General features: G+C 44.9%; 1 protein-coding gene across 2 annotated transcripts in view; it reads right to left on the reverse strand.

Annotated features, from left to right (window-relative positions):
- Positions 1–25,209, reverse strand: part of LOC121559866 (E3 ubiquitin-protein ligase NEURL1-like) — a 71,445-nt gene extending 46,236 nt beyond the window's left edge. For both annotated transcript variants that reach the window (XM_045217320.1, XM_041872932.2), the window contains exon 1: positions 24,967–25,209. In XM_045217320.1, coding sequence (XP_045073255.1) covers positions 24,967–25,000 — 34 coding nt within the window. In that variant the 5' untranslated portion in view covers positions 25,001–25,209. The remainder of the gene's footprint in view (positions 1–24,966) is intronic.
- Positions 25,210–25,928: the final 719 nt, after the last annotated feature.

The raw sequence follows: 25,928 nt of genomic DNA on the forward strand, positions 1-25,928 counted from the left end.
CATGTGAATGGGATATTTGCCTGTTTTCCCTGACAGAAAATAACAGCTTTTTGAATTGAATTGAATATAGATACTCTCATTAGAATGAGTCTAGTTCTTGCTCGGGTTTAGCTGAAGTGGATGATTGTCACATATTAGAACGTGGAAATTGCCCCATGATGCTGATCTAAGCTCAATGTTTTGTTTCCCCACGTTTATGGTTAAGGTTATGATTTAGGGAGGCTAAAGCTGATCCTAGATCTGTGCCTATGGGGACCTTCTATGGTTCCTAGGCCTCTTCCTATCAGATAACTAGTTCACCTCTTACTACAATCTGACTTGTTTGATTCACATAAACAGCAGTTGCTCAGTAATCATGTTGGTCCTCCAGCGAAAACCAAATGTCCATGCCGTTGTTTAACGTTTTACAACGTCTGAGTAGGAAATGACATTGTCCTCCCTGTTCATTGCTTTGTGCCTGACCACATTACCTTATGCACTTAGGACAGGCAAATGAAGTTAGTGGTTGATGTGCACCATCTCTGACCCAACATTATTATCCTTCTGTGAGTATTGATGCCAAGGCTGAGTCAGTGACCTCTATGTGGCATTGTCAGTCAGGATTAAGCTTCATTACCTGTACAATGTAGAATATAATACAATACTATTATATTATCCATGTTTATAGTATAAACCACATGTAAATGGACTTTGAGTTTAATTGAATATTATTTATTGATATGAGGAAGGGGTGTCCAATAACCTCATATTGTCTTGGAAAATGCATACAGTTCATCATATGACTCATATAAACAAGTACAGGAAAGTACAAACTACATTATTTAATATAGTAATGGAATCTAAATAGATATTCTAGTGCATCATTAGGAACTGCAATACTAGGAAAGTTCCAGTATAGTACAATATATCATATGACTCATATAAACGAACTCAGGGACGTACAAACTACATGAGTTGATTACTATCTAGAAATATAATGTAGATAGAGAATCTAGTGCATCAGGAACAAACCATAGGATTTCACTTATATCTAGTACAACTACATCTGTTATAACACATCAGTAGGATCTGCAACGGAAAGCTTCAGTATTATCATGACTATTAGGAATTAAATCTAGATAGAGAATTTAGTGCATTAGTGCCTCACTAGGATCATCTGCATAGGAAGGCTTCAATAAGAGTGTGTGCCTGGGTCCTGGCTACTGATAAATAATAAGATGCAGAGTGAATGAATGTGTTTACCAATGACTCAGGGAGCAGGTGGTGGTTCTAAAACTCTGTCCCCAGACACCTACTACACTACAGCAGCCAGCCATGCTCGCAAAGACACACATCTCATTTCAATTTCATGGCTGCTTCAACTGTTCTGGCTATAATGTGAGGCCTACACTGAGTGTACAAAACATTAGGAACACCTCCATCTTTTTTTATTTACCTTTATTTAACTAGGCAAGTCAGTTAAGAACAAATTCTTATTTACAATGACGACCTACACCGGGCCAATTGTGCGCCGCCCTATCAATCTCCAAATCACGGCCAGTTGTGATACAGCCTGGAATCAAACCAGGGGATCTGTAGTATCACCTCAAGCACTGAGATGCAGTGCCTTAGACAGCTGCGCCACTCAGGAGCCCTATCGAGTTGCATTCCCTTTTGCCCTCAGAACAGCCTCAATTCTTTGGGGCATGGACTCTATAAGGTGTCAAAAGTGTTCCACAGGGATGCTGGCCCATGTTGACTCCAATGCTTCCCACAGTTGTGTCAAGTTGGCTGGATGTCCTTTGGGAAGTGGACCATTCTTGATACATTTACATTTTAGTCATTTAACAGATGCTCTTATCCAGAGTGACTTACAGGAGCAATTAGGGTTAAGTGCCTTGCTCAAGGGCACATCGACAGATTTTCACCTAGTCAGCTCAGGGATAAGAACCAGCGACCTTTCGGTTACTGGCACAACGCTCTTAACCACTAAGCTACCTGATACATACGGGAAACTGATGAGCATGAAAAACCCAGCAGGGTTGCAGTTCTTGACACAAACCTGTGTGCCTGGCACCTACTACCATACCCCGCTCAAAGGCACTTACATCTTTTGTCTTGCCCATTCACCCTCTGAATGGCACACATACACTGTCCATGTCTCAATTGTCTCAAGGCTTAAAAATCCTTCTTTAACCTGTCTCCTCCCCTTCATCTACACTGAATGAAGTGGATTTAACAAGTGACATCAATAAGATATCATAGCTTTCACCCCAACCAGAAGCCATGGATTACAGGAAACATCCGCACTGAGCTAAAGGGTAGAGCTGCCGCTTTCAAGGAGCGGGACTCTAACCCGGACACTTATAAGAAATCCCGCTATGCCCTCTGACGAACCATCAAACAGGCAAAGAGTCAATACAGGACTAAGATTGAATCGTACTACACTGGCTCTGACGCTCGTCGGATGTGGCAGGGCTTGAAAACTATTACAGACTACAAAGGGAAGCACAGCCGCGAGCTGCCCAGTGACACAAGACTTCCAGACGAGCTAAACCACTTCTATGCTCGCTTCGAGGCAAGCAACACTGAAGCATGCATGAGAGCACCAGCTGTTCCGGATGACTATGTGATCACGCTCTCCGTAGCCGATGTGAGTAAGACTTTTAAGCAGGTCAACATTCACAAGGCCGCAGGGCCAGATGGATTACCAGGACGTGTACTCCGAGCATGTGCTGACCAACTGGCAAGTGTCTTCACTGACATTTTCAACATGCCCCTGACTGAGTCTGTAATACCAACATGTTTCAAGCAGACCACCATAGTCCCCGTGCCCAAGGACTCTAAGATAACCTGCCTAAATGACTACCGACCTGTAGCACTGACGTCTGTAGCCATGAAGTGCTTCGAAAGGCTGGTCATGGCTCACATCAACAGCATTATCCCAGAAACCCTAGACCCACTCCAAATTGCATACCGCCCCAACAGATCCACAGATGATGCAATCTCTATTGCACTCCACACTGCCCTTTCCCACCTGGACAAGAGGAACACCTACGTGAGAATGCTATTCATTGACTACAGCTCAGCATTCAACACCATAGTGCCCTCAAAGCTCATCACTAAGCTAAGGATCCTGGGACTAAACACCTCCCTCTGCAACTGGATCCTGGACTTCCTGACAGGCCGCCCCCAAGTGGTAAGGGTAGGTAACAACACATCTGCCACACTGATCCTCAACACGGGGGCCCCTCAGGGGTGCGTGCTCAGTCCCCTCCTGTACTCCCTGTTCACCCATGACTGCATGGCCAGGCACGACTCCAACACCATCATTAAGTTTGCAGACGACGCAACAGTGGTAGGCCTGATCACCGACAACGATGAGACAGCCTATAGGGAGGAGGTTAGAGACCTGGCCGTGTGGTGCCAGGACAACAACCTCTCCCTCAACGTGACCAAGACAAAGGAGATGATTGTGGACTACAGGAAAAAAAAGAGGACTGAGCACGCCCCCATTCTCATCGACGGGGCTGTAGTGGAACAGGTTGAGAGCTTCAAGTTCCTTGGTGTCCACATCACCAACGAACTATCATGGTCCAAACACACCAAGACAGTCGTGAAGAGGGCACGACAAAGCATATTCCCCCTCAGGAGACTGAAAAGATTTTGCATGGGTCCTCAGAACCTCAAAAAATTCTACAGCTGCACCATCGAGAGCATCCTGACTGGTTGCATCACCGCCTGGTATGGCAACTGCTTGGCCTCCGACCGCAAGGCACTACAGAGGGTAGTGCATACGGCCCAGTACATCACTGGGGCCAAGCTTCCTGCCATCCAGGACCTCTATACAAGGCGGTGTCAGAGGAAAGCCCTCAAAATTGTCAAAGACTCCAGCCACCCTAGTCATAGACTGTTCTCTCTGCTACCGCACGGCAAGCGGTACCGGAGTGCCAAGTCTAGGTCCAAAAGACTTCTCAACAGCTTCTACCCCCAAGCCATAAGACTCCTGAACAGCTAATCATGGCTACCCAGACTATTTGCACTGCCCCCCCACCCCATCCTTTTACGCTGCTGCTACTCTGTTAATTATTTATGCATAGTCACTTTAACTCTGGCCACATGTACATATTACTTCAACTACCTCAACTAGCCGGTGCCCCCGCACATTGACTCTGCACCGGCACCCCCCTGTATATATAGCCTCCCTACTGTTATTTTATTTTACTTCTGCTCTTTTTTTCTCAACACTTTTTTTGTTGTTGTTTAATTTTTACTTTTTTTGTTAAAAATAAATGCACTGTTGGTTAAGGGCTGTAAGTAAGCATTTCACTGTAATGTCTGCACCTGTTGTATTCGGCGCATGTGGCCAATACAATTTGATTTGATTTGATTTGATTTGATTCACCTGTTCAGTCTATGTCATGGAAAGAGCAGGTGTTCCTAATGTTTTGTACATTCAGTGCATATCATGTCAGTGAATGGGACATTAGCCTGTTTTGTCCTTTCAATTAGCTAACTGTGTTTTGGTTATATTCTATATTCAAATCAGGGCCTCTTGGTTGTCCTCACCTAATTGTATAAATCACAATAATCCAGCTCTTCTACTTTTTACCATTGCTAACCACAACAAAGGCTGCAACAGCAACTGAGGGTCTGAGAATCACTGATAAGGCCTGTATACAGCATTCTACACAACAGCTAGGCTACGTCCCAAATGGTACCCTATTCCCTACATAGTGCACTACTTTTAACCAGAGCCCTATAGGGCATGGTCAAAATGAGTGCGCTAAAAAGGGAATAGGGTGCCAATTGGGAGGAAAACACTACTTTATCAATAGATACACAGTGTTCAGCCTATACAATCATGTGCTTTATAGTTTCTCCCCCAAAATGAGGACTTGCTCACTCAGGCCCCATAATCAAGTATCATGTCCTTTGTCTAAGCGTAGGGGCAAAGGGAAAGCATTCATTGAATGGGGCGCACATGGTCGCAGCAGATTGGACAGTGTGTGTGTGTACAGTATGTGTGTGTGTCAGGCCAGATTGAACTGAATGCATTAGCGACAACTAGCGAAAGGAGAGCCGCAGCTGTTGGTTGAAGGAAACAGGGGTTAAGTGTGAATTCACGTTCCTTAGCAACCCTCAGTCCCTGTGTCAAAGGCTAGATTTGCGGGACCGGCTCAGGCTCGATATGGACAGATGCTATTTGTTTGCTAGCAGACAACACATGAATGATATTTGCATTTTAGTGCTATGGTTTATCAGAAGAGCATTGTAGGCTACAGTAGGATCACTAATATTTCCAAACTCGTCTTGGCCTATCTGTCTGAAAGTCATTTTTTCATGAAGGATTACTCTGTTTTATGAGTAAATCAAATGCTTATTGAAAGGCTGTCTCTCAATGCTTTGGAGCTATACTTACAGATATAGGATCTTCATCTCCTTTTACACAAGCAGTTAGGAAGGCTAGCTTTTTCAAACAGAAATTTGCATCCTGTAGCACTAACTCCAAAAAGTTTTGGGACACTGTAAAGTCCATGGAGAATAAGAGCACTTCCTCCCAGCTGCCCACTGCACTGAGGTTAGGAAACACTATCACCACCGATAAATCTACAATAATCGAGAATTTCAACAAGCATTTTGCTACAGCTGGCCATGCTTTCCACCTGGCTACCACTACCCCGGCCACCAGCTCTGCACCCTCCGCTGCAACTTGCCCATGCCCCCCCCCCGCTTCTCCTTCACACAAATTCAGACAGCTGATGTTCTGAAAGAGCTGCAAAATCTGGACCCCTACAAATCATCTGGGCTAGAAAATCTGGACCCTTTCTTTCTAAAACTAGCCGCCGAAATTGTCGCAACCCCTATTACTAGCCTGTTCAACCTCTCTTTCGTAACGTCTGAGATCCCCAGAGATTGGAAAGCTGCCGTGGTCATCCCCCTCTTCAAAGGGGGTGACACTCTAGATCCAAACTGTTACAGACCTACAGTGGGGCAAAAAACTATTTAGTCAGCCACCAATTGTGCAAGTTCTCCCACTTAAAAAGATGAGAGAGGCCTGTAATTTTCATCATAGGTACACGTCAACTATGACAGACAAATTGAGAAAAAAAGATCCAGAAAATCCCATTGTAGGATTTTTAATGAATTTATTTGCAAATTATGGTGGAAAATAAGTATTTGGTCACCTACAAACAAGCAAGATTTCTGGCTCTCACAGACCTGTAACTTCTTCTTTAAGAGGCTCCTCTGTCCTCCACTCGTTACCTGTATTAATGGCACCTGTTTGAACTTGTTATCAGTATAAAAGACACCTGTCCACAACCTCAAACAGTCACACTCCAAACTTCACAATGGCCAAGACCAAAGAGCTGTCAAAGGACACCAAAAACAAAATTGTAGACCTGCACCAGGCTGGGAAGACTGAATCTGCAACAGGTAAGCAGCTTGGTTTGAAGAAATCAACTGTGGGAGCAATTATTAGGAAATGGAAGACATACAAGACCACTGATAATCTCCCTCGATCTGGGGCTCCATGCAAGATCTCACCCCGTGGGGTCAAAATGATCACAAGAACGGTGAGCAAAAATCCCAGAACCACACGGGGGGACCTAGTGAATGACCTGCTGAGAGCTGGGACCAAAGTAACAAAGCCAACCATCAGTAACACACTACGCCGCCAGGGACTCAAATCCTGCAGTGCGAGACGTGTCCCCCTGCTTAAGCCAGTACATGTCCAGGCCCGTCTGAAGTGCATTTGGATGATCCAGAAGAGGATTGGGAGAATGTCATATGGTCAGATGAAACCAAAATATAACTTTTTGGTAAAAACTCAACTCGTCATGTTTGGAGGACAAAGAATGCTGAGTTGCATCCAAAGAACACCATACCTACTGTGAAGCATGGGGTTGGAAACATCATGCTTTGGGGCTGTTTTTCTGCAAAGGGACCAGGACGACTGATCCGTGTAAAGGAAAGAATGAATGGGGCCATGTATCGTGAGATTTTGAGTGAAACCCTCCTTCCATCAGCAAGGGCATTGAAGATGAAACGTCGCTGGGTCTTTCAGCATGACAATGATCCCAAACACACCGCCCGGGCAACGAAGGAGTGGCTTCGTAAGAAGCATTTCAAGGTCCTGGAGTGGCCTAGCCAGTCTCCAGATCTCAACCCCATAGAAAATCTTTGGAGGGAGTTGTAAGTCTGTGTTGCCCAGCGACAGCCCCAAAACATCACTGCTCTAGAGGAGATCTGCATGGAGGAATGGGCCAAAATACCAGCAACAGTGTGTGAAAACCTTGTGAAGACTTACAGAAAACGTTTGACCTGTGTCATTGCCAACAAAGGGTATATAACAAAGTATTGAGAAACTTTTGTTATTGACCAAATACTTATTTTCCACCATCATATGCCAATAAATTCATTAAAAATCCTACAATGTGATTTTCTGGATTTTTTTTTCTAATTTTGTCTGTCATAGTTGACGTGTACCTATGATGAAAATTACAGGCCTCTCTCATCTTTTTAAGTGGGAGAACTTGCACAATTGGTGGCTGACTAAATACTTTTTTTCCCCACTGTATATCCATCCTGCCCTGCCTTTCGAAAGTTTTTGAAAGCCAAGTTAACAAACAGATCACCGACCATTTCGAATCCCACCGTACCTATTCCGCTATGCAATCCGGTTTCCGAGCTGGCCATGGGTGCACCTCAGCCACGCTCAAGGTCCGAAACGATATTATAACCGTGATCGATAATAGACAGTACTGTGCAGCCGTCTTCATCGACCTGGCCAAGGCTTTCGACTCTGTCAACCACCGCATTCTTATTGGCAGACTAAATAGCCTTGGTTTCTCAAATGACTGCCTCGCCTGGTTCACCAACTACTTCTCAGATAGAGTTCAATGTGTCAAATCGGAGGGCCTGTTGTCTGGACCTATGGCAGTCTCTATGGGGGTGCCACAGGGTTCAATTCTTGGGCCGACTCTTTTCTCTGTGTATATCAATGATGTCGCTCTTGCTGCTGGTGACTCTCAGATCCACCTCTACGCAGACTACACCATTTTGTATACATCTGGCCTTCATTGAACACTGTGTTAACAAACCTCCAAACGAGCTTCAATGCCATACAACACTCCTTCAGTAGCCTCCAACTGCTATTAAACACTAGTAAAACTAAATGCTTGCTCTTCAATCGAACGCTGCTGGCACCCACCCACCCGACTAGAATCACTACTCTCGACGGGTCTGACCTAGAGTATGTGGACAACTACAAATACCTAGGTGTCTGGTTAGACTGTAAACTCTCCTTCCAGACTCACATTAAGAATCTCCAATCCAAAGTTAAATCTAGAATCGGCTTCCTATTTCGCAACAAAGCCTCCTTCACTCATGCTGCCAAACATGCCCTCGTAAAACTGACTATCCTACCGATCCTTGACTTCGGCGATGTCATTTACAAAATAGCCTCCAACACTCTACTTAGCAAATTTGATGTAGTCTATCACATTGCCATCCGTTTTGTCACCAAAGCCCCATATACTACCCACCACTGTGACCTGTACGCTCTTGTTGGCTGGTCCTCACTACATATTCGTCGCCAAACCCACTGGCTCCAGGCCATCTATAAATCACTGATAGGCAAATCCCCGCCTTATCTTAGCTCATTGGTCACCATAGCAACACCCACCCGTAGTATGCGCTCCAGCAGGTATATCTCACTGGTCATCCCCAAAGCCAACACCTCCTTTGGCCGCCATTCCTTCCAGTTCTCTGCTGCCAATGACTGGAACGAATTGCAAAAATCTCTGAAGCTGGAGACTCTTATCTCCCTCACTAAATTTAAGCATCAGTTGTCAGAGCACCTTACCGATCACTGCACCTGTACACAGCCCATCTGAAATTAGCCCACCCAACTACCTCATCCCCATATTGTTATTTATTTTGCTAATTTGCACCCCAGTATCTCTATTTGCACATAATCTCTTGCACATCTATCATTCCAGTGTTAATACTAATTGTAATTATTTTGCACTATAGCCTATTTATTGCCTTACCTCCATAACTTGCTACATTTGCACACACTGTATATATATATTTTCTGTTGTATTTTTGACTTTATGTTTTGTTTTACCCCATATGTAACTCTGTGTTGTTGTTTTTATCGCACTGCTTTGCTTTATCTGTCACGAGTTACAAAGCCAGAACCCAGAAGCAGACCAGGACAAGGTAAGTTGAAACGAAGGTGAGTGTTTATTTACAAAGTCAAGAGTGATGCTGAATAATCCAGGGAACAGAGCGGGCGGCGTTGATTAGTTGTTGGGGGTGCAGTGGTTGATCCAATCATGGCTCGGCAGCCGCCGACCACCAGGCAGAGGTTGGATGAAGGTTCCGGACGAGTGACTGCAGATGGAACAAAACGGAGATAAGTAAACAACAAACCAACAAGGTGCAAAACAACAAAACTAACGCTAGAAGCTCTAAGACTGATACTCTGGTAAACCTACTGTTCATGGCTAACGATCCGGCAGGGAATGGATGTTAGGCCAGAGCCTAAGAAGGGTGATGATCAGGACCAGGTGTGCAGATTGCTGATGGGATGCAGGTGCGGAAATCAAGAGAGCTCCCCGGAGCGTTCCAGAACCCTCGGGAAACTGGAGATCACGAGCAGAAAAACTAGTCCACAGACAGGACCCGACTCAGACTGCCGGGATCGTTACAGTACCCCCCCTCCGACGAACGCCACCGGGCGGACTCCCCGGAGCGCCAGGATGGAGGCGGTAGAAGTCACGGATGAGGTCAGCATCTAGGATCTGTCGCCGCGGAATCCAACTCCTCTCTTCAGGACCATACCCCTCCCAGTCCACGAGATACTGGAAACCCCGGCCCCGCCGTCTGGAATCCATGATGCGTCGCACCGTGTAGGCAGGACCACCTCCGATCATCCGAGGAGGAGGAGGAGGAGGCGGAGGAGGCAACAGAGGACTGAGGAAAACAGGCTTGAGGCAGGAGACATGAAAGGTGGGATGGACTCTGAGCGTCCTCGGGAGTTTGAGTCGAACTGCCACCGGATTGATCACCTTCTCCACCACAAACGGACCAATGAACTTCGGTAACAACTTCCTAGACTCAGTCCGTAAAGGAAGATCCCGTGTGGCCAACCAGACCCTATCTCCGATGGTATAGGTGGGAGCGGGGATCCGGCGACGATTCGCCTGGAGCTGATACCGGTCCGAAACTCTAAGGAGTGCCTTTCTGGCCCGATGCCAGGTCCGGTGGCAACGACGAATATGGGCCTGAACAGAAGGCACTGAGAGCTCCTTCTCCTGAGAAGGGAACAAGGGAGGTTGGTAGCCATACAGGCACTGGAAGGGAGACATCCCAGTGGCAGATGTAGGGAGAGTATTGTGGGCATACTCAACCCAAGGCAACTGAGAGACCCAGGAGGTGGGGTTGGAAGAGGCCAGGCAGCGTAGCGTGGATTCCATCTTCTGGTTGGCTCTCTCCGCCTGACCATTAGATTGGGGGTGAAAACCAGATGTGAGACTGACTGTAGCTCCAATGGCCAAACAGAAAGACTTCCAGACAGCAGAGGTAAACTGAGGGCCACGGTCGGAAACGATATCACTGGGCAAACCGTGGACCCTGAAAACCTCCCTAACCAGGATCTCGGACGTCTCCGAGGCAGAGGGAAGCTTGGCAATTGGCACAAAGTGGGCGAACTTGCTGAATCTGTCCACGATAGTCAGAACGACCGTGTTCCCCTCAGAAGCGGGCAACCCAGTGACAAAGTCCAGGGCCAGATGCGACCATGGTCGCCGGGGAATAGGAAGGGGGTGAAGTAGTCCAGAGCTGGGCCGATTGGTACTCTTATTCTGCGCACACACTGGACAGGCAGCAACATAACCCCGAGTATCCTCGGCCATGGCAGGCCACCAAAAACGTCTGCGAAGAAACGCCATCGTCCGAGCCACGCCAGGGTGACAAGCCATCTTGCTGGCGTGGGACCATTTGAGGACCGCAGGACGAACCGACTCAGGCACAAACAACCGACCGGGTGGACCGTTACCGGGACCGGGCTGCGTCCGAAGGGCCGCCATCACCTCCTCCTCAATCTTCCACCTAACAGCTCCCACGACGCAGTTCCGGGGGAGAATTGTCTCGGTCTTGGACCCACTCTCCTCCGTCTTGGAGAACATCCGAGACAAGGCGTCCGCCTTGCCGTTCTTAGATCCAGGTCGGAACGTCAGGGAAAAAATTGAATCGTCCGAAAAACAACGACCACCTGGCCTGACGGGGAGTTGAGACGTCTAGCCGATTGCACGTAAGCAAGATTCTTGTGGTCAGTCCAGACAATAAACGGTTGCTCCGCCCCCTCCAACCAGTGGCGCCACTCCTCCAAGGCAAGTTTCACCGCGAGCAGCTCCCGGTTACCCACATCGTAATTCCTCTCCGCAGGCGAAAGGCGACGAGAGTAGTAGGCGCAGGGATGGAGTTTACTGTCCGTGGAGCATCGCTGCGACAGGATGGCGCCAACTCCCACATCAGACGCGTCCACTTCAACGACGAACTGACGGGCCGTGTCCGGTTGAGAGAGAATCGGTGCGTTGGTGAATCGCCTCTTCAAATCCAGAAACGCTCGATCCGCCTCCGGATTCCACTTGAAGCTCCTGATACTGGAAGTCAAGGCAGTTAACGGAGCGGCCACACGGCTGTAATCCCGGATGAATCTGCGGTAGAAATTCGCAAACCCCAAAAATCTCTGGAGCTGCAATCTCGTACCGGGCTGGGCCCATTCCAGAACCGCTCTAACCTTCTCCTGGTCCATCCTAATCTCTCCCCTGGAGATGATGTACCCGAGAAAGGATGTCGTGTGGGCGTGAAACTCGCACTTCTCGGCCTTCACGAACAGGCGATTCTCCAACAATCGCTGCAGAACCTGCCGGACATGCTGGACGTGGTCGGAAGGTTCCTTCGAGAAGATCAGAATGTCATCCAGATAAACAAACACAAAGAGACCGATCATATCTCTCAGGACGTCGTTCACCATACTCTGGAATACCGCTGGAGCATTGGTCAGTCCAAACGGCATCACCTGATACTCGAAGTGACCCATCGGTGTATTGAAACCCGTCAACCACTCGTCACCCTCTCTGATCCGGACCATGTGATACGCATTGCGTAGGTCTAGCTTGGTGAACACCGTAGCACCCTGTAAGGAGTCGAAGGCAGAACTCATCAAGGGCAGGGGATACTTGTTCTTGACCGTGATGTCATTCAACCCCCGATAATCAATACACGGTCGAAGAGAGCCATCCTTCTTACCCACAAAGAAGAATCCTGCCCCCAGGGGGTGATGACGAGGGACGAACGAGACCAGCAGCTAGGGACTCCTTGATGTAGGTCTCCCAAAGCCTCACGTTCAGGGCGGGAGATGCTGTATAACCTTCCCTTGGGGTAGACCGCTCCAGGGAACAGGTTGATGGCACAATCATATGGTCGGTGGGGAGGGAGTGACAGAGCCTTCTGCTTACTGAACACTTTCCCCAAATCGTGATATGTCTCGGGAACCAGGGACAAATCTGGGGGTTTAGCCTCAATCACCTGACTGGGAACCGAATGGGGACAGGCAGTCTTGAGACAGTTAGCATGACAATCAAGGCTCCAACTCGTTACCTTGCCCGTCACCCAATCGAACGTGGGATTGTGTTCCTTCAGCCAGGGGTATCCAAGGACCAGAGGAACATGGGAAGACGGCAGAATGAAGAATGAAATCATCTCCGAATGATTCCCCGACAACAGCATCTTAACCGGTTCAGTCCTCATCGTGATACGTGCCAGACTACTGCCGTTCAGAGTGGTCGCTTCAATGGCTTCCGGCAATTGCTCCTTGGAAAGCCCCAGCTGTTCCACCAACTCGGCATCAAGAAAGCTTCCATCGGCACCTGAATCGATAAAAGCGTTAATCGCTAAGCTCTGATTCCTGTTCACAAGGGTAGCCGGGAAACGGGGTCTGACAGAGGTATTGAGAGGTCGAAACTGGCTCGCTAAAAGTCCTCCCAACTTTAGCGAGCCGCGCAGTTTGACGACCGCCGGGAACAGGTGGCGAGGTAATGTCCCGAACCACCACAGTAGAGGCAACAGTTAGTCCTACGTCTGAGTTGGCGTTCCTCCTTGGTTACCCCGTGCCGCCCTACTTGCATTGGTTCCGAATCGGGAGACAGGACCTCTCCACTAATCCTGTGTGGTGGACGATGATCGACGTATTCTGGTCCAATCCCCGACCCGACTGGAACCTGAGAAGCTGATCGATTGGACGGACCCCATTGCTTCTCCCTCCTTCGCTCTCGGACTCGATTATCCACCCGAATAGACAAGGCTACCAAGCTGTCCAGGTCACTAGGCTCCGGATAGGAGATCAACTCATCCTTGAGCTGCTCCGACAGACCCTGGTAAAAGGCCGCTTGCAGAGACTCCTCATTCCACCCACTCTCCACAGCCAACGTCTTGAACTCGATCACGAAGTCGGCCACGCTGCGAGTTCCTTGGTGAAGCGAAAACAGGCGCCTAGCTGCGTCCCTCCCTCGGACGGAATGGTCGAAAAGCTTCCTCATCTCGGCCGTGAACCCCTGGTATGAAGCCATGCAGGGGTCTTGTCGTTCCCAAACGGCTGAAGCCCACTCCAGCGCTCGACCACGCAGCAACTCAATCACAAAGGCTATCCTAGCCTTGTCTGTGGCATAAGAGTAGGGCTGTAGATCGAACACTAACCCACACTGCATAAGGAAAGAACGGCATCTTCCCAGCTCCCCCTCATATTTATCCGGCGTCGGAACCTTGGGCTCACGGAAGGACACCGCTCCAGACGCGGCAGGCGAGATGGGTGAAACCGGTAGTGGATCCTCCACCGGAAACTTGCGCTGGTTCTGGACCTCCGTCAGACCGGTAGAAAGGTTCCGAACTGCCAACGCGATCTCCTGTAGCTCCGTGCTATGATGGCCCAACATCTTCTCCTGATGGGTAATGGCATGGCGAACAGAGTCCAGGTCCGCTGGGTTCATTACTGGCCGGATCGTTCTGTCACGAGTTACAAAGCCAGAACCCAGAAGCAGACCAGGACAAGGTAAGTTGAAACGAAGGTGAGTGTTTATTTACAAAGTCAAGAGTGATGCTGAATAATCCAGGGAACAGAGCGGGCGGCGTTGATTAGTTGTTGGGGGTGCAGTGGTTGATCCAATCATGGCTCGGCAGCCGCCGACCACCAGGCAGAGGTTGGATGAAGGTTCCGGACGAGTGACTGCAGATGGAACAAAACGGAGATAAGTAAACAACAAACCAACAAGGTGCAAAACAACAAAACTAACGCTAGAAGCTCTAAGACTGATACTCTGGTAAACCTACTGTTCATGGCTAACGATCCGGCAGGGAATGGATGTTAGGCCAGAGCCTAAGAAGGGTGATGATCAGGACCAGGTGTGCAGATTGCTGATGGGATGCAGGTGCGGAAATCAAGAGAGCTCCCCGGAGCGTTCCAGAACCCTCGGGAAACTGGAGATCACGAGCAGAAAAACTAGTCCACAGACAGGACCCGACTCAGACTGCCGGGATCGTTACATTATCTTGGCCAGGTCGCAGTTGTAAATGAGAACTTGTTCTCAACTGGCTTACCTGGTTAAATAAATGTGAAAAAAAAAAGAAAAAAAAAAAGACCAGTTTCTAACGCAGGTTGAAGTTTATTGTCATGAGTCTTGTCCTGGAGGCAGAACTGAGCGATTTCCCTTTAGACAGCCCAGCGGTTAGCTTTTTAGTCTTATTTTAAAGTGGCACTCCAGTCTCCTTTTCACCTCATTTAACACCTGATTTACTTAACAAAAGGTACATCTCAATAGGTGGTCCAGTCCAGGTATGTCATGACATAGCACAAGTTGGGGGGGGGGGGGGGCTTCCCTCTTTTGTTCTCTATTGTTCCTCAAGCAAGGGGGGAGGCTGATGACATCACAGATTCCCATCAGACCAACTCCTCAAATGCCCTACTCCTTGAAGTTGTGTCTACATTTACAGTTTAGTCATTTAGGAGAGTGCATCAAACAAACAAAAAATGTCATACTGGCCCCCCGTGGGAAATGAACCCACAATCCTGCCGTTGCAAGCACCATGCTCTACCAACTGAGCTACACAGGGCCTAAAAAACACTATTTTGCTCAGAAGTAATGTTTTTACCCTTTACTGTCTGTACTTTACTGTATTTATACTTGGGATATTGCTTTTCAACAGTAAAAGTTCAAACATAGCTGGAGGACATATTTAAGGTTAGGGTTAGGCATTAGGGGTAGCAGTGTGGTTAAGGTTTTATGACTTTATAGCTGTGCCAGCTAGTGACCACAAAACGCTAACCTGCATTTCGCACTGCAGAAAATAATCCTGCAGCAACAGGAAATGTGAATTATTATGTGGATTATAATTAATGGATCTTTTTTTGTAGGGGTTGATAGATTTTACATTAGGGCAAATACAAGTCTTGACATTTTAAAGTGGAAATTACTAACTTTAGAAGTATTTTTAAATCTTGAAAACACTACAAGTTTGCATTTCCTGCATACAGGAAAATTATAATTAACAAAAGAGTGATCAAATTAAGATCCTACATCTGTACCATCTGAGGGATTTTATTCAGAATGACCAACCTTCCCAGAGTATTCCCCTTCTAATTCCCAGTGCCTGCTCAACTCACAATTTGACCTCAAGTAACATCTGTGGATGGATGGAAGCATTTTGGGCGACGAAGCCGACGATTATGAAGCTTCAAGTCTGGTCAATAATTGTAATTATTTTGCACTATGGCCTATTTATTGCCTTACCTCCATAACATGCTACATTTGCACACACTGTATATACATTTTCTGTTGTATTTTTGACTTTATGTTTTGTTTACCCCATATGTAACTCTGTGTTGTTGTTTTTTATCGCACTGCTTTGCTTTATCTTGGCCAGGTCGCAGTTGTAAATGAGAACTTGTTCTCAACTGGCTTACCTGGTTAAATAAAGGTTAAATAAATACAATAATAATAATAACGTCTGGTCATGTGTAACAGGCGATCCTTCCACCTCTTACACACATACTGTTGATAGGATTTCACATGCCTAATTTGTGCTCTCTCCGCCATTGGTTACACTCTTAGAAAAAAAGGTGATATCTAGAACCTAAAAGGGTTATTTCGCTGTCCCCATAGGAGAACCCTTTGAAGAACCCTTTTTTGTTCCAGGTAGAACCCTATTGGGTTCAATGTAAAACCCTTCCCCAGAGGGTTCTACACGGAACTCGAAAGAGTTCTACCTGGAACCAAAAAGGGTTATACCTGGAACCAAAAAGGGTTCTCCTATGGGGACAGCCAAAGAACCCTTTTGGAAAAACATTTCTAAGAGTGTAGATTTAGAGTTGAGGGTACCAGTCCTACAGTATAATAGTGAGACGAAAAAGCCCAATTATGGTAATCGTTTCGGTGATGTTATGTGTACACACATAGTTCACACATAGAGCCACTCTCCTATTCAAGCTCTGCATTGAAACAATGTTTATAATGATGAATACCTCATTTTGATTCCATTAGCCAAAGATGATTAATTAGCTGTAAGCAAGCTATTATCAAAGGCTAAAAGCGCATTAGGAGCCTAAGTTAAGTGTCCAATTTGATTGATTTCTTTCTGTACACAAGAGGGGTAACTCTATGAATCAGGTAGTGTGGAATGCGAGACACAAGGGGTATTTAAAGTAAAATTACATTTTATTTGTCACATGCTTCGTAAACTAACAGTGAAACGCTTACAAAAACGCTTACTTACGGGCCCTTCCCAACACTGTAGAGAATAGAAAGGAATAACACGTAATAATAAATACACAATGAGTAACGGTAACTTGGCTATCTACACGGTGTACCAGTACTGAGTTAATGTGCAGGGATACGAGGTAATAGAGGTAGATACTGTGTGTACATGTAGGTAGGGATAAGGTGCTCCTATCAGATCTTGAAGTTGCTCCAGCAACGCGTCCACAGTTGGTGTCTGTCACACACACACACACACACACACACACACACACACACACATACACACACACACACACACACAGACACACAAACATACGCACACACACACTGTGACCGTCATGGCTTTAAAATGGCTCTATTTAACCTACTAGTGCAGAAGCTGCCTCCCATAACACAGCAACATCCTCATTAGTGTGTGTGTGTGTGTGTGCACGTCTGTGTCCATCTAAAAGCCTTACATGACTGTTCTCTCCCTCTCTCCAAAAGGTCAAGGATGTCTCTTTATGGATAAACATTGTGCATACTGTGGTTCTCCTTCCGTAGCCCGGAGAAGTGTGTGTGTGCGCATGTGTGTGTGTGTGAGGACTTATTTCGCTAATGACCTAACAGTAATGATAAGTCTAATCCCTGTCGGAACACACACGACTTCAGTGTGACTAAGACTTGTCATCCTTCAGTGAACATCTTTGTAAAAGTGTAAACTAATCTTCCTGCTACAGTTGTATAACTAGACTGAGTGGGCTGCGTCTCAATTGACACCCTATTCCCTATTTAGTGCATGTATGTACCTCTGTAGGGAATAGGGTGCCACGACACATCCTTGGAGCAGTGTGAGGGACTGTAATTCTTATCTACATACTGCACGGGTTAGTGACAGTATAATGGCATATAATGCAAATAGTGTTCCATCAGTTAGGATAAACATTCACATATTTGTCCAGGAGAACAAACTGATTGTTGGAGTAATGACTTCCTGGTTGTATCTTAGCATTGGGTACTTTCCGTTTAAATGTCAATATTTGTAGCTACTTTTTTAGTAAATACCTGCAGTCAACTTGAGCAATACGTTAGGAGATAAAGCAGATCGCATTCTTCATTTTACCCGTCACATTAATTTTGTCAGAAAGTCGTTTTCATTGCAAGTTAAAGCGTACTGTTAGTTAGTTAACGTTAGCTGGCTGGCTTGCTAGCTAACGTTACGTGTATGAGCTGTGTAGTAATATTATTTTGGTCTCAGAAAGCAATATGCATTGCTAGTTATAGCCTAATGTTAGCTAGCTAACATTGAGCCTAGTTGGTTAGCTTTCGCTACCTTCAGATTCATGCAAGGTGCATGGTAGTATGGTTTGGGATTATGGGTCTAAACAAAAGACTCCACTATGCAAATAACCATTTCACTGTACCGTTTACACCTGTATCCTGTTTATGTGACAAACAAACTTTGATTTTATTTGATATAGTGTGTGTTTACCAGAGACGGTAATGAGAAGAACAACATGGCCTGCACCAAAGTCAGATTAGGATATAGGACTAGGTAAAGTGTATTTTTACTACTACTTTTTGCTACTATTTTCACATTTTTTTGTCCTAATCTTTGCTTGTTTACTACACTACCGTAATCGATATTTTCAGCACATGGCCTCACACGTGAATCCTTAAAGAGATGGGTGGGGCTAAGGCTTAAGAGGGTGTGAACGATGCTAAATGGGTGTAGACAAAGAAGAGCGCTCCAGTAGGTGCACCATCACATTAATGGGCCATTTTCTCAACAGTGGGGTTACAAGTTTATCAACTTTCAAAGCAGAATTACTTTCCCATTGTTCTTCAACTGCAGTGTATGATATACCATTTTCTAGCTCTGAGTCTCTACTTTCATCCAATGTAAAAAACATAACTTCCAATTTTGCTACATAGGACCGAATCAAGGTGGAAACCGCCCAACCCTATTGTATTCATAATACACACGGTACTAGTCATCATAATACTATAATGTCTTCATAATACACATGGTACTAGTCATCATAATACTATAATGTCTTCATAATACACATGGTACTAGTCATCATAATACTATAATGTCTTCATAATACACATGGTACTAGTCATCATAATACTATAATGTCTTCATAATACACATGGTACTAGTCATCATAATACTATAATGTCTTCATAATACACACGGTACTAGTCATCATAATACTATAATGTCTTCATAATACACATGGTACTAGTCATCATAATACTATAATGTCTTCATAATACACACGGTACTAGTCATCATAATACTATAATGTCTTCATAATACACATGGTACTAGTCATCATAATACTATAATTTCTTCATAATACACACAGTACTAGTCATCATAATACTATAATGTCTTCATAATACACACAGTACTAGTCATCATAATACTATAATGTCTTCATAAAACACATGGCAGTAGTCATCATAATGCTATTGTCCTTATAATACACAGTTACGATTCCACAAAAAAACAGGAATTGTGTCATACTATCCTTGTACAATGTGCCAATCAAAGCATAATAAACCCATACAGTAAACAGAATCGCTGTGGCAACATAGGGCTAGCAGGTTTCTAAGAATGCAGGGACAATGGAGCTTGCCAGGGTGTCTATCAGCAACGCAGACCCACAGCAAAGCAACAGAACCTCCCCTCTCTCCTCTTCACTTCTCCATTGAAGTGTGGGCTGGGTGGTAGCCTAGCGGTTAAGAGGTTTTGCCAGTAACCAAAAAAGTTGCTGGTTCGAATCCCCGAGCTGACTAGGTGAAATCTGTCGATGTGGCCTTGAGCAAGGCACTTAAACCTAATTGCTCCTGTAAGTCGCTCTGTATAAGAGCATCTGCAAATTACTAAAAAACGTATTTCCACCTAGCTCCCCAGGCTTGCTTCTCTACAAAACACAGCTTAATACACACATCCTCCAGAGATCCGGGACCAACACGCACGAGCACGCACACACAGACTCGCAGGAATGCACACACTCTGGGCAGACTTAGCCTTATGATAGACCCACAGTCACTTCTTATTTCACCAGAGTAGCACCAGGAATAGAGGATTTGAATGTCTGCTTACAAATACAGGAAATTGTGGGAAATAAAAGTTGTATAAAATAAAGACTATATAAAATAAATACAGGATCTACGTTTCGTATTTAGCTGCACATTTCTTTCTGTAAGCATCTGTTGGGAATGGTATTTACACAATATTCTAAACAAGCCTTAAGCATGGCGACAAACAAGATTTTAACAATGTTTGCATAGGTTGTCTGAACAATGTGTATATAATTTAAGTCATGAGCAAATGGCGTTTCGGCTTGATGTAGCAACAACTATGAAATGAACCAACGAATCACACTCACATTAATCAAGTTAACAATATACTGTACAGCACTACCACTGTGTCCCTTATTGCAGTGCCTCTATGCATCATAACATCTTAATGTTTGTGTTATAGACACGCAATGTGCGTTACAGACAAGCAATGTGTGTTATAGACAAGCAATATGTGTTATAGACAAGCAATGTGTGTTATAGACAAGCAATGTGTGTTATAGACAAGCAATTTGTGTTATAGACAAGCAATGTGTGTTATGGACAAGCAATTTGTAATATAGACAAGCAATGTGTGTTATGGACAAGCAATGTGTGTTATAGACAAGCAATGTGTGTTATAGACAAGCAATGTGTGTTATAGACAAGCAATTTGTGTTATAGATAAGAAATATGTGTTATAGACAATCAATTTGTGTTATAGACAAGCAATATATGTTATAGAGAAGCAATGTGTGTTGTAGCCAAGCACTTTGTGTTATAGATAAGAAATATGTGTTATGGACAAGCAATTTGTGTTATAGACAAGCAATTTCATTTTCTGGAGGCTGGCGTTGCTAGTGTTTATGTGTGAATTACATATTGGTAATATAAATTAGACTGAGGTATACGAGGCTGAGGTTACTAAGTGTAAATGTGTGAATGACAGCTGCTATGACAGAGATACAGATCAAGTGGGTAAAACCCAACACTATCCTCCTGGGTTTACAGGTAGGACGAGATTACCGCCAATGATACTGTAGCCATAGCTGCCTTCTGCTCTACTGCTCTTCTAACTGGGCGCCATGGCAGCACATATGTTTGTGGTAACCTGGGCTACCTCATCTGCTGCTAGGCAATGACATGACAACACCATTGATTTGCACTTGATAGATGCATGGCTCGGGAGTCAGGACTGAGCAATGCATTGTGGGTATTTTCCAGATTAAAAAAGGAAAACGTTTGGAAAGAGGAAAACGATTCCTGTGCGGAATTCCATAGAAAACACACACATTTTTTTTTACAAAAATAAACTACCAACACAAGCTAAATTTAGTAAAATTGCTAGCTCCATTCTCTAATAGCCTTTCCCTCTGCTTCAACCGAGACTGTGTCAGCTGAATAATTTAGACATCCCTGTCATGGCGTCATGATGACCTGAGAGTGCAAGGTGAGCTGTCCAACTTAATAAAGACCTCACATCATGACTCTCGTCTCCCTAAGTCTTTCACCTAAGCTCACCCATGTTACCACATTCCCTCAGAGAATAGTGTTACGCAACTGCAATCATTAAGTAATAACCATTTTAGATTCGATATGGTGTAGTAAGACAAAATCATATCTCTATGCTCCTCCACAGTAGATTTTTTGAATGATTTGTGGAGGAGCCTGATGAGAGTATATTGATCGCAAGCAGGATGCTATTTTTACTGACACACATGCAGGCGCGCACACACAAACGCATGCATGCACACACACACAAACACAAAGTCGTTATGTGACGGCTCGAAGGTGACCTGTCAAGTCAAGAGGAATATGATGACAACAGGGGTATGTGCATTGTGTGTGTTGACTCAAGTTAAACCAGTCTGAATCCACAGGGAGGGAGACACTGGTGGCATGATCACCATACGGTCACCACCCACCAATGCCACTTGACCCCCTAGACATATGTTCCTGTCACACCATGGCAACAGGCCATGACTAAACACACTGGGCACTACTCTGGTAGTAGACCCCGTCTTACTTTTCTCTCTCTCTATTCCTACTTGTTTCATTCATTCATTCATTCATTCATTCATTCTCTCTCTCTCTCTCTTTCTCCCTCACTCTCACCCTCTCTCTCTTTCTCTTTCTCTCGCTCTCTCTAACTCTCTCTCTCTCACACTTTCTCTCTCTCTACCTATTTCTTTCATACTCTGTCTCTCCTTCCTGCATACTATCCCTCTTTCTTTCATGTTTTCCCTCTCTCCCTCCTTCTGTCTCTCTCCATTGACTTGATACAGAGGATATGTATAATACCACTTTAGCCAATAATCACGGACAGCCTCTTGGCCTCTGCATTGATATGACATTCACATCAATCAGCAGCTCGTATTTGGAGACTTAGCTTCCAATACAGGATAACATTCTCTCTCTCTCTCTCTCAATTTCAATTTCAATTTCAATTTAAGGGCTTTATTGGCATGGGAAACGTGTGTTAACATTGCCAAAGCAAGTGAAGTAGATAGTAAACAAAAGTGAAATAAACAATAAATATTAACAGTAAACATTACACTCAGAAGTTTCAAAAGAATAAAGACATTTCAAATGTCATATTATGTTTATATACAGTGTTGTAACAATGTGCAAATAGTTAAAGTACAAATGGGAAAATAAATAAACATAAATATGGGTTGTATTTACAATGGTGTTTGTTCTTCACTGGTTGCCCTTTTCTTGTGGCAACAGGTCACAAATCTTGCAGCTGTGATGGCACACTGTGGTTTTTCACCCAGTAGATAAGGGAGTTTATCAAAATTGGGTTTGTTTTCGAATTCTTTGTGGATCGCTGTAATCTGAGGGAAATATGTGTCTCTAATATGGTCATACATTTGGCAGGAGGTTAGGAAGTGCAGCTCAGTTTCCACCTCATTTTGTGGGCAGTGTGCACATAGCCTGTCTTCTCTTGAGAGCCAGGTCTGCCTACGGTGGCCTTTCTCAATAGCAAGGCTATGCTCACTGAGTCTGTACATAGTCAAAGCTTTCCTTAAGTTTGGGTCAGTCACAGTGGTCAGGTATTCTGCCACTGTGTACTCTCTGTTTAGGGCCAAATAGCATTCTAGTTTGCTCTGTTTATTTGTTTGTTCTTTCCAATGTGTCAAGTAATTCTCTTTTAGTTTTCTCATGATTTGGTTGGGTCTAATTGTGTTGTTGTTGTTGTTGTTGTCCTGGGGCTGTGTGGGGTCTGTTTGTGTTTGTGAACAGAGCCCCAGGACAAGCTTACTTAGGGGACTCTTCTCCAAGTTCATCTCTCTGTAGGTGATGGCTTTGTTATGGAAGGTTTGGGAATCGCTTCCTTTTAAGTGGTTATAGAATTCTCTCTCTCTCTCTCTCTCTCTCTCTCTCTCTCTCTCTCTCTCTCTCTCTCTCTCTCTCTCTCTCTCTCTCTCGCACACATACACACACACACATGATCAAGTGTGAAAGGCTGGCCCACTTTGAGTCGATAAAAAGCCTCAACAAGTGCTCCCAACACATTCAGCAGAGAACTCAATTACGCAATCAAGCCCCAACACAACACTGTCCTGATGTGTTCTGCTACAGAACTGGCTTTTCTGCTAAAGAACTGGCTTTTTCACCACTTCACACTAGCCTATCCACAGAAACTCACTCACTTAAAATCGTACCGACTGTTAGATTTCAGCTAACGCCTTTCATATAGAAACAGCTAGTGCAGCGTAAAACCAGGAAACAGGCTAGTAAACATGGAATCCTCTCCCTCTCTCTTTAAGGCCTTTGACCTTGATCCTACAGTGAGAAGCCACGCACACACACACCCAGCCAGCCAGTCATTCTGCTGTCCTGTCCTGTTGTCTCAGGCACTACTGTGTCCTTATCTACCTAATTGGATTCATCTATGGGCTTTAATTAGACCCAATGATCAGGTGGTCTGACTCCTGGGAGGCTGTGAGGGACTTAACTTGATGTCAGTATAGTTGGAGGTAAGCCACTCCACAGCTACAGGTCCAGACAACTAAGACAACGTGTGTTATCTAGACAAGGCATTTAGTAACCTGATCCAATGCATTGCAGCAGGATTGTGTTTTTATTAACTGTATATTGTATTTATTACATTACTTGGATGGATGTGATTGTATGTGTTATTACATGTGTTCTAACCTACATGTGTTATAGCCCATAGAATTGCATAATAGAACATATAGCCGGAGTTCAATGATTAATGATATGGTGTTCTATTCATTTTCTGAATTACAGCCTTGCAGAAATTGACTTGTTTCCCTTGCACCGAAGGGTCCAAATGCAATGACTATATGTAATGTTTATTGTTCAAATTCAATTTTATAGGCCCACAGAAGCCTTTAAAATGTTATTCTTTAGAGCCATTTACTGTAATTCTGGGACTTGGCAATAAGGCTATGCACAGGATGAGCTAAACTGTGATAGCCTATATAAACACTATTGATTGGGTTGGTTGGCCCACTAACAGCACAGCTGGATATGACTGACTTCCCTCAGTGTACAGAGTGTGGGAAACCACCACACCAATGTGAGACAACTGAAATATACTTGGGGGTTGGGGGGAAACCCGCAACTTGCTTACAAACTCCGTCTACAGTTACTATCATCAAAATAAGTCGACTGAGGAAGTATGCAAACAAAGTGGAAACGGATAAGGGAGGATAGATAACGAATAATGACATCAGCAGGTTTTCCTATAAATTGCTATAAATGATTAAATTGCATACAATACAAAATATATCAAATCGACCCAAAGGAAAAGCTTTAAAGTGTGTATTTCTACTATAACACGGATCAAAGGGAAATAGATGTACTAGGGAATAGCCTTCTGTAGCCTAGCCAATGTATGCAAATGTTTATAATGAACTGTCTCTAGTGTGACATCTGTGTGACATCAGAATTTGGGTAGCCTACCTGGTACACACGCAACAACGTTATTTTACGCGACAGGAATTGCACTCTCCAACTATTCTCCATTGCATTATAGCAAATTGCATTGCAAATGGAACGAAACGATAACCTACAGTATGTACAGTATAAGCAATGGTGACGTGATCTATGAGTGTTCCTAAACGTTATGTTTCCTTACCGTACAAGGCATTTCGCGTTATCTGGCCTCCCATGACTACAATTCCAGTCAGCAGCCCTTATCTCCCAGCTCTCAATATTCAAACACATGCGGTGGTGATGCACAATCCAACGCCGACAACATGATTGGAGGCTACATCCAGAACGGTCGTTCTTTCTCCCGATTGGAATATAAACACAGTGCACTCCAGCGCCAAGCAGAGCGGTAGTGAAGGCTACTCCTCCATTCACTGTGCGCTTTCAGCGCCTCGAGTCCCACTCACAAACTGACATTTACATAAAAGGTGGAGTCATGACAAACCATTATTAACGCACTCGCTGCCAGTCTCCAACGATCATAAAGGATATGAGTAACATGGACACTTGAACGATTTCCGGGTAGGCTATACCCTAGAATAGAATATAACATTGCATTGCCTTCCAGGGAGAATTTGTCTTGCAAATTTTAAAGTACTGTCAATATAAAATAAAGATGTGCATAGTATACAATGGAGGCTGTGGACATAGACCGACTATGTGAGGGCTATAGGCTACGCTAGAGCACTAGTTCTATTGGCTTTTCTCTCACAGTGTTCCCCCATCTCTCATGAGTAACCACACTATGTTTGGTTCCAGAGTAGGGCAGAGGAACCAAGCGGTCACATTCTTTACCCTCAGCACTCTGCCTTTCACCTCAAGTGAGTCCCTTCTGCTTCCTGGTGTGCCTTGGGGCCCCTCTGCCCCTGGCAGACAGTCTGGGTGACCCCTCAAGAGTCACGCCTCTGACTTAAGCTGTCATCACGTATCCACGGTGACATCGGAGCCCCTCCATCTTGGAGTAGACAGCGCTCTGTGTTTACATTAGCCTCAAGGATGTTTGCTGCTTAGAGATCTCTTAAGGGTAATAATGGCTTTGTGAATGACTAGGAGTGAGAGATGTGAGTGATATTGGCAAAAAGGGTGAATGAAAAATGCTTATGAGCT

The sequence above is a fragment of the Coregonus clupeaformis genome, unplaced genomic scaffold (assembly GCF_020615455.1).
Source record: "Coregonus clupeaformis isolate EN_2021a unplaced genomic scaffold, ASM2061545v1 scaf1008, whole genome shotgun sequence".
NCBI classification, from domain to species: Eukaryota; Metazoa; Chordata; class Actinopteri; order Salmoniformes; family Salmonidae; genus Coregonus; species Coregonus clupeaformis.